The sequence below is a fragment of the Brassica oleracea genome, unplaced genomic scaffold, assembly GCF_000695525.1.
Source record: "Brassica oleracea var. oleracea cultivar TO1000 unplaced genomic scaffold, BOL UnpScaffold01023, whole genome shotgun sequence".
Lineage (NCBI taxonomy): Eukaryota > Viridiplantae > Streptophyta > Magnoliopsida > Brassicales > Brassicaceae > Brassica > Brassica oleracea.
Window position 1 is genome coordinate 1 of NW_013617597.1, and position 9271 is coordinate 9271.

The 9271-nt window shown below is 32.9% G+C and overlaps 3 protein-coding genes and 1 long non-coding RNA gene across 5 annotated transcripts; 3 read left to right on the forward strand and 1 right to left on the reverse strand.

The window, feature by feature from the left end:
- Positions 1–16: 16 nt before the first annotated feature.
- Positions 17–388, reverse strand: LOC106320692. The gene is made up of 2 exons (XR_001265897.1): positions 279–388; positions 17–177 (listed from the first exon to the last, which is right to left on the reverse strand). It is a non-coding gene; the product is annotated as an uncharacterized LOC106320692 (long non-coding RNA).
- A 502-nt stretch (positions 389–890) lies between these two features.
- Positions 891–1563, forward strand: LOC106320690 (E3 ubiquitin-protein ligase SIS3-like). The gene is given in 4 exon segments (XM_013759058.1): positions 891–953; positions 1030–1143; positions 1271–1439; positions 1442–1563. Coding segments are annotated over 4 exon segments (468 nt in total).
- Positions 1564–2731: 1168 nt separating this feature from the next.
- On the forward strand, positions 2732–6552 carry LOC106320693 (E3 ubiquitin-protein ligase RNF126-B-like). Of its 2 annotated transcripts, XM_013759062.1 has the most exons (3): positions 2732–2870; positions 5577–5669; positions 5768–6552. In XM_013759062.1, exon 3 carries the CDS (start codon positions 5772–5774, stop codon positions 6360–6362), a length of 591 nt encoding a protein of 196 aa, XP_013614516.1. In that variant the 5' UTR covers positions 2732–2870; positions 5577–5669; positions 5768–5771; the 3' UTR covers positions 6363–6552. The 2 variants fall into 2 exon arrangements, with proteins under 2 accessions (XP_013614516.1, XP_013614515.1); XM_013759061.1 differs by lacking the exon at positions 5577–5669.
- A 1444-nt stretch (positions 6553–7996) lies between these two features.
- Positions 7997–8629, forward strand: LOC106320691. The gene has a single exon (XM_013759060.1). It carries the CDS (start codon positions 7997–7999, stop codon positions 8627–8629), a length of 633 nt encoding a protein of 210 aa, XP_013614514.1.
- Positions 8630–9271: the final 642 nt, after the last annotated feature.

A 9271-nucleotide genomic window follows, 5' to 3' on the forward strand; every position in this document is an offset into this window, starting at 1 on the left:
CCTGACTCTTGTCATGCTTGCATGATTCATATCTGATGTACTTCTTGTATCTGTGCATGTCAATGGTATTAAAACAGTTATATATATCTTAAGTTCAATCATTACCTCGGCGACCATGTCACTGAAGTCCTCTGACTTATTGCGTAGCTTCTCTCCTCTTCTCTTGCCTCCTCATACCTTCCAAAAATCAAAAATGTAGGTATAGTTAACAACACTATTTTTTCAATGGCTTTTATCTTCTTATTGAACTCACATGTTGTAGTGGTTCTACTACTTACATGGCCTCCAGCTCTTCTGGCTGTAAACTGATATCCACACGATCTGTCTTTTGCCCCTCATCAGCAAATCAACCTGGTCATATTTACACAATTGCATAAATTAGCCGCTTGTTATAAATCAAACCGAAAATCGAGGACGTAATAAATGCATATAGCAAGCGTCAGCTCGGCATCAATTAAAATTGGTTTTCCTACTTGATATAGAGGCCTATCGGATTCCTTTCTCTGCTTCAATTGCATTCGGTGTCTCTGTGCCAGTTGGAGTGCTGAAAAAGGGAAAAACGTTCAGTTTCATACTTGGATATTAGTATATAATAAAAAATAATAATAATAATGAAAAAAAAGATATTACAGTATATAATAAGCAAACAAATACACCTCAGAGTTTAAAGCAAAACAATACCTCGACAATGTATCAACCGATTCCATGCCGTCTTCTAGTTCCTCTTCATCCATCTCCTCCTCTTGTTCCTCTTCCTCCAAATCACCCCAGTGCTTGCTCTTATCAATAGGCTCATCCTAAAGATCATGATAAAAGAACAACCCATCACATTTGCAAATTATGATAATGTTGAAATAATTTAATAGGAAGCTTATAATATGTTTTAAGAGATGAGAGGCATAAGTCAAGATACTGCTGCATACCATCCTGGACTTTACTTGACTCCTGCTCAGGTAAGTCTTGTCGTTTTGTTCTCAGTACGTTAAGCATTTAAGTAACTATCCTTAACATGAATATAACTCGAAGCAGACTGAAGCTGTGGAGGCACTCATACAAGAACTTCCAAAGTTCAGGTTAAAAGCTGTCCCAGATGATTGCGGTGAATGCTTAATCTGCTTAGAGGAGCTCCATATTGGACATGAGGTACTAAACATCTCTTTTCCTAACATTGTCAGGGGATTAGCCAACTTCTTATGCATAAGTTTTGCTACAATTCTGTGTTTGCCTGCTTTTATTCCTTAGATGAGTGGAAATTGTCTGAATTTTACAGGTTAGAGGTTTACCTTGCGCCCATAATTTCCATGTGGAGTGCATAGACCAGTGGCTGCGTTTGAACGTGAAATGTACTCGGTGCCGTTGCTCAGTTTTTCCAGACCTTGATCTCAGCGCATTATCCAACCTCCAGAGTTCATCAACACAACAGCCCTCCTCACAGGGGAACAGGAAACAACATAAGCTCGGTACATAAGAAGCCAACCACAAAGCGAGAGCTACTTCCTGAGACTTCAATCTCTAATTCACCCGGTCCATACAGACACCGCTCTGGAGTTTGCAATACCTTAATTCACACACATAATCTTATAAAGATTCTCTGTACATAGCAAAAAAGTATCAAAACTGCATCCTAAGAGATCAAGAAACTTGACACTGACCAAAGATATTCAGAAAGCCTGCCTCCAATAGCACTGCTTGAGTTCTAAGAGCCTCATCGAACCAACAACCCACGTCGGATCCAAATGGAGATGTTTTACATTTAGAGGCCAACCTAAATCAAAACACAGAACTAATGTAAGGTCAAATGCTTTCAAAAATCAACTGACCCAATGTGTGACCAAAGTGAAGATTACACTCGACATGGGTTGCCGCAGTATCTCGAGGAAGGATCGAAGTCGAAGGTGTCGTAACAGGCCTGAGCCATTTCGCCGTAACGGATCAGCTCCGATCTGAGAACCGGGTCCATCGGGTCCGTTAACCCGGCCCAATCGTCTTCTCTTTAAATCTTACGCCACATGTCTCTAAGCCTCCTCTCTTCATCGGTTTTCTTATCGCGCCGGCAGAAATCCTCCGCCGTATGCCACCGTTCTCCGCCACCGTTGGTTAATCCTTGCCGTTCACGCTCGAGCATGGAGATGACAGCGGATAAAGAAGCCTCATTGGTTCTAGAGAGAGAAGCTTTCATAGCTACTCGGGATCTTTTCTCCGGGAGATGAATGAACGAAGGTTTAGAGGAGCTGGTGGTTGTTAGCCATGGATGCGGTGGGTTTTGATTTCCAGAATGTGGAGTCGTTGACAAAGAGACGGGAATACTCTAGATAGGGTGATGCTTGGAGATTTAGGGATTTGAAGTGGAGAGGGAGACAGACGGACTATAATTAAATGATGCATTGAGACGAAAAAAAAAGATGAAGAAACGATTGGTTTCAAATCATCCGCTTCGCAATGAAGAAATAGGACAGGTCGAGCTGGCAACTTAAAGCTTTGTGATAGGTTGATGTTGATCTTATTCCCATTTTACTTATTGTTTTATTACTTTTCAGATGTAAAGAAAATTAGTTTCTCGTATTTTAGAAAAAATAAATTAAAAACAATAATTTTTTCACTTAATTTCTGGTTAATTTCGTGGTTTGACGTTGAAGTTACTTTGACTCTCTTTAATTTTGGGTAAAATGTAAATAGATACTATCATCATACGCCACATGTTCCCCTTGTAGAAGCCGTCTTTCATTTTTCCTTAGTCAATATATCATCCCGCGACTATATTTTACGTAAAAGACTTTTCTTCTTCTTACATAACTTTCATTTCTTCTGTGTTTTAATCTTCTTTCCTACTTGGAGATTCCCGAGCTTATCAGTTGATTCATTATATTCGGGTAAGCCATGTTTTGATTCGTTTTGTTTGACTACTCAAAAGTTACCGCTTATGCTCCCCATGGCTTAATTAGTCTTTGGCCCAGGATCTCGCATCGGCATAACTTGGGTTTGACTTAGATCTATAGGCTCTCCAGTTGTTTTACTGTCTTCAAACCAACTCGATTCTTTAATTGATGTATCTGAGATTTTAATTAATAGATCGTAAAACTGATCAGCCTTTTTTTGGGTCAACTGATCAGCCTCTATAGCTTAGTTTTACAAGTTATATATGCTTTGGTTTGCTTTTTCTTTTCTTTATGTGTCTGAAATAGCTTAAGTAGTCGTGATGTAGTTCTGTCCCCTGCTATATTGACCATGTTCGTTTTTAAACTTGGAATAAGTATCCAGATAGTCCATCTAGATGTCTTATCAAGAAACTTCATCTGGGTGTTGTTCGTTTCTTCATTTCGTGTATGCATCTAGATGAATCATCTGAATGCAACTATGTTCGTTTGTTTTTCATTTTTAACTTGCATCTGCATCCAGGTGGACTTCTTAACAAAACGACTAAAATATTTTTTTTTTTGCGTTTCGGCGGAAAATATTTTTGCGATTTTGACGAAAAAGTACATTTTTGCGGTTTTGGCGAAAAACTGCATTTTCTTGTTTTTCGCGGGAAAATGCGTTTTTGCGGTTTTGTCGGAAAAATGCACATTTTCGGGTTTGGTGGAAAAATGCATTTTAGCGATTTTGACGAGAGATCAAAAAATGTGTTTTTATGGAAATATGCGTTTTTACGTTTTTTACGGAAAAACAAAATTTTTCGGTTTTGATGAAAAAGTGTGTTTTTCAGTTTTGGCAGAAAAATGCATTTTTGGGTTCTGACGGAAAAACTACTACTTTTTTTTTGAGGAAGTAGTATTGATGAATCAGATGCATGTGGCATGTTGTACCAAGTTGGTAAACAAATATTCTTGAGAAAACTACTACTTTTTTTTTTGTTAAGGCTATAATTGTTAGAAAATCTCTTAAGCATCTTTATATTTTCCTCTATAATAGCATTTTGGAAAAAAAAACTATTTATAGCCCAACTTTTTTGGAAATAAATTGTTATTTTTTCTTTTATATTTGAAGATATTTTTTTTGAATGTTTAGAATTACAATAGAAAATATTATTTTATAAAAATGTATTGGAACTAAGTTCGAAACATATTTTAAAAATTCTCTAAAAATAATAATAATATACATTAGAAATAGTTATTATCTCTATAATATTATTTGAAAAGTCAGTTTTATACGTGTCGCACTCACGTTAACTCTCATAGTGGTTGTGAATCAAATATCTAATTATCATTATTAAATATTTATTTTATATTATTTTATTTTTCCTTTTTTATTTAGGTTTCTTTTTTATTTATTTTTTCAAATAACCTATATAATAATTTTTTTTATAAATTTTAAAAACGAAAATATCGTTTATATATAGTGTAACTCATAATAAGGAAAGTTCACAAAATAATCATGATTTTAAAGTAAAGAAATAATCTTCCTTTCTAAAAGAAATAATACATATTTTAAAATTATTAAGCATTTATTTTAAACAATATATTTCTCAATTTATTACAAAATAATTTAAATAACATAAACTAAGATATATTTAATGAATAAAATTTAATTTAATCTTTTTTTTTAATTTAAGTTCCTTTTTATATTTTTTAAAATAACATATATGATAAATAAAATATTTAAAAAACTTAAAACGAATTTTTTTATAGATAATGTGATCATAAAAAGGAAATCTTAGAAAAATAAACTTGATCTTAAAGTAAATAATTAATCTTTCCTTTTAAAATTTATTGGTTATGTTTTTATTCTACTTTTTACCTATCATCACTTTATTTTAAATATTTTATTTTTGAAAATGAACATATACAACTTACTAAGAAATCAAAAATATTTACACATCTAATATGAAAAGCCAAACTAATACAATTAATGCAATTTGGTTGAATTATATTAGAAATAGTTATACTTGAATTTGATGGAATATATGTAACATAATATACCCACAAAATGAGTAACTAGAACAATCCAATTTTTTTTATAAAAATTCAAACATTAAATAAAAAATCATATATTTTATTTATAAAATATTTTGTACATATATGTATTATGGAACGACTCAACATAGTATTAAATAAATATGAAATTCTCAAATAATATTATTAATATATTAACCAATTATTATAATTAAGTATTTTGTATAACTTATATATATATATATATATATGCATAAGGTGTCAAAAGACTATTAGTGTTATATTTATTTATGTGACTTTGATCGATCAACACTTTAGTGTACTTTTACTATTTGCTTCTCAAAACAAAATATATTAAATTATACATAATCTTACTAAAATATATTTACAAATCTAAGACATGAATCAAACTACATGAAATAAAAAAATTAATCAAAATTTTAATCTGTGTAACAAAAATATTTTAGTTGAATCGAAAAAGTAAATGTTATCTAATATATCCAAATAATAACCAAACAGTCGAAATATTATATATCCAAAATTATGTGTCTAATTGACTAACTAAAATAACATAATTTTATTTAAAATAAATCATGCATTTTGATTACAATATAAATAACATAATAATTAAAGACAAAATATTAATAAATTATTATAATATATTTATTTTATAAATTTTTATATCAGTGCATGAGGAAGGTAAAATCACCTAGTGGAGAATTAAAATTACAAGCAGCTTAGAAGATTCCGTTTGATATTGAGGCTCTTTCCATTTGCAAGGTTATCTAGTACACAAGTAGAGTTGTGTTTTCATTTTCTGGTCTGAAAGGTCCTTAACAATGGTTTGATGAGAAAGAATAACTTTTGTTTTCTTGCAGGTCCATGACTAGCCGAAAAAACACACATTGGTGTAGTACATGCAGACGAGGAATCCGTCTTCTCCTTGAAGGCTCAAGAGGAGGGGTTTGCATTTACTGTGGTAACACTTCTCATGAACGGCTCTATGAAAATGTTGAACTTAGCCCTTTTGATTTTTTCGGAGTATCCAATGAACAATCTCTTAACCGTCCCGGAAACAACAGAAGATTGATTCTTGAAAACCAATCGAGTTTTCAAGAATTGTTTAACCGGTTCTCAGCACAAAACCGCCGTGGTCCACCTCCAGCTTCACTAACCGTGATTAACTCAATGCCAAAGGTCAAGATTCAGAAGAAACATCTCGGTTTGGATCCGTCTTGTCCGGTTTGCCAAGACCGGTTTAAAGTCGGATCGGTTGCAAGAAAGTTGCCGTGTAAACATATCTACCATTCGGAATGTATAATTCCCTGGCTAATACAGCGTAATACTTGCCCAGTGTGTCGCAAAGAGCTGCCACAATACCGGAATAATGGCGGGAAGAATCCTTTGTTTTATCTCTGGCCGTTTAGCTCCTCTGGTTCGGCCTCAAACACCAGCGGATCACCTTTTCATTGAGATGCTTGTATATTTGTGTCTCAGTCCCTAAGGCTCCAATCCATGAAATATATAACTTCTTCTGATAAACTGTTGGTTTGAAAAAAATTATATGTTGATGTACAAAGGGGATTTGGATGATAGTACGATTTGTATTTATATCGAATGTATAATATAATTATTGTTTTGAATCAAACATTTGGAATCACAATGTTGGTAACTACTAGTATATTAGTAATTAAGTTTACAGAATTAATTTGTTTTGCATGCTGTCATTGGCCTTAACCGGAATCTCTTTTATAATTTTTAGGATATTTAATTTGCTCAACCAATATCAATGGACAATTAACATTACTGTAATTCATAAGAATATTTTTGAAGATATATCTAAAACTATGCAAACCATTTTTAGGATGTTTAGTTGTTGAACCAATATTAGTGGACAAATAATAGTATACTATAATTCATAAGAATAAAATATCTAAAAACTAGGTAAAAACTCATCCGTGTATAGTAGAATAGGAGAATCAAGTGAACGGGTTAAATTAATGGTGTTGATTCTTTAGTTCAAACTCAATTTTCGCTAGAAAAGAATGACCAAAAGTTATCTATTTATTGAAAAAATCCAAAGCATAAAATAATTCAAATGTAAATTAATTCTATAAAATTTTGTATATTAGTTGCATTTTTGTTGAAATCATGGATTATAAGAAAATTGATGGATGGTAAAAAAAAACTAAACTTGGCAATGCTGTGCATGCATTAGCTATGTGACTGTACAAATGCTGCCATAACTCTTAACTCGTCGAGTTTTGAGACACATATGCTTTGATAACGTATTCCCTCCCTATTCTAAATCCAAAAAGAAGATAAATTTTAAACTTAAATAAATTCCGATCCTATGTTTTAGTTGACTAAAATGATCATCTCAAAAATATTAAAATCATCTTACTTTTAGTTTTTGATCATCAACCAACCACAGTCCTCTAAATGTAATACTTAAACAAGGCATCCAATTTATCAAGAGATATTAAATCATGAGAGTACCAAATCTAATGAAGAGACCTTTTCGTCGTCATTTTTCTGCACCTAAATTGAATTTTCCAGCTAGGATTGCCCTACTCATGCTAATAGCGGCAGGGCTTCATGTATAACGACATTAACATGTCTACTCCATTGTATCAGAACATCCACCTCTCCATCAACCGAATACTCAAAAAAATAAGTGTGCAAAATGAATTCATATGGAACAGAAACAGAACTTGAAGAGGCCCAATAAAACCTGTTTATACAGTGTGTGTATATATAGATTTCTAAGTTTTGGTTTTGTGGGTAAGTAAATTTTTAATTTTTAATTGATGGATAAATATAATGAGGTATAAACACTTTTGTGTGTATATGGTACTTGTATATGAAAGTTTCGATAAAAAATAGATCGTTTACCCTTAGTCTTAATTGTAAACTTTATTTTTCTTAGTCTTAATTGTTTATTCATTGAGTATTATCAAACGGATAAGTACGTACTGATTTAGTTATTTATAATTTATTTGTCAGTTGTGATCTTGTGAAGATCTCTCTATACTATATATATGTATAATAAGCTACAATAAAACCCATAAAGAAAGGAAAAATAGAAAGAGAGCAGAGAGAATACAATGGAGAATGTTGAAATGAGTAGAATTGTATTCAGAGGAATATGGTACTTAATTACTCTACTCTCACTCATTGGCCTCTCCATATCACTCAATCTTCTCTGGCAACCTGGAGGAAAGTCACCAGCATTGTCTCGGTTCCTCAGAGATGGCGCAGTGAGTGCCACAACATTCTATGCAGTGACGGTACTCAGGTATCTCTTATTCACCGATCCTCCTTCCACTAATGGTTACAAGGATTTTACTACAACGAAAGAGAGGAATCCTCAGCTTGTCTTTGCGGAGCTTGCGTTATTGGCGTTAGTGGCATCTCCGCTATTCTATTCAGATCATGACGTATCGTTTGTGTTGTACATGTCGTTATTCACCATATCGTTGTTCATCGGTGGGACAGGTCTGATTCAGCTATCAGATAAATTTAGGATGGAGATGAAACATGCTTATATCACGCTTCTCTGCGGTTTGCTGTGTTGGCTTTTTGGGATTTATTTTTCTATTTACGGCGAACACAATTCGGTAGTGACAGTGATTCTTCTCATAGTTTATTCTATGTTTGTCAGTTTTATCTATATTTATAATACTTACAACAGGGAGGAATTCTCTATGAATTCCAGGGTTTCCCCTCTTCCTGCTTAATTATCTTGCTCAGGAGATAAGTATTTCTTTATTGACTTGGGGACCGTTTGTTTCACCATTTGCCATCTCCATCCAAATGATTCATTTGTATGATCTATTCAAATGACCCATTCAGATTTTTGTGATTGTTTGTTTGTCCATCCATATAGCTCATCTAGATGAATCATCTAAATGGATCTTATGTTTGTTTCTTTATTTTCATTTCCATTCAAATGAGTTTAGTAAAGAAATTACCAAAATATCCTTGTGTTGATTTAATTATATGTTTAATATTAATTTTAATTATATTAAATTTAATTATTTAGTTTAGTATATTTACATTAGAATTATTTCAAAATTAACGAGTTTTCTTTTTGCGGTTTGGGCGGGAAAACAAGTTTTTTCGGTTTTAGCGAGAAAACACATTTTTTATGTTTTGGTGGAAAACAAGATTTTTCGGTTCTGGCGGAAAAACAATATTTTTCGATTTTGGCGGGAAAATACAAATTTTTGGTTTTGGCGAGAAAACAAGTTTTTGCGGTTTTGGCGGGAAAACACGTTTTTGGCGAGAAAACACATTTTTCGGTTTTGGAGGGAACCACGTTTTTGCGATTTTGGCGGGAAAACGCGTTTTTGCGGTTTTGGCGGGAAAACGCGTTTTTG

Bases quoted from the DNA above. Each gene is read 5' to 3' on its own strand.
- LOC106320693 (XM_013759062.1), top strand. From the start codon at position 5,772: ATGACTAGCCGAAAAAACACACATTGGTGTAGTACATGCAGACGAGGA.
- LOC106320691 (XM_013759060.1), top strand. From the start codon at position 7,997: ATGGAGAATGTTGAAATGAGTAGAATTGTATTCAGAGGAATATGGTAC.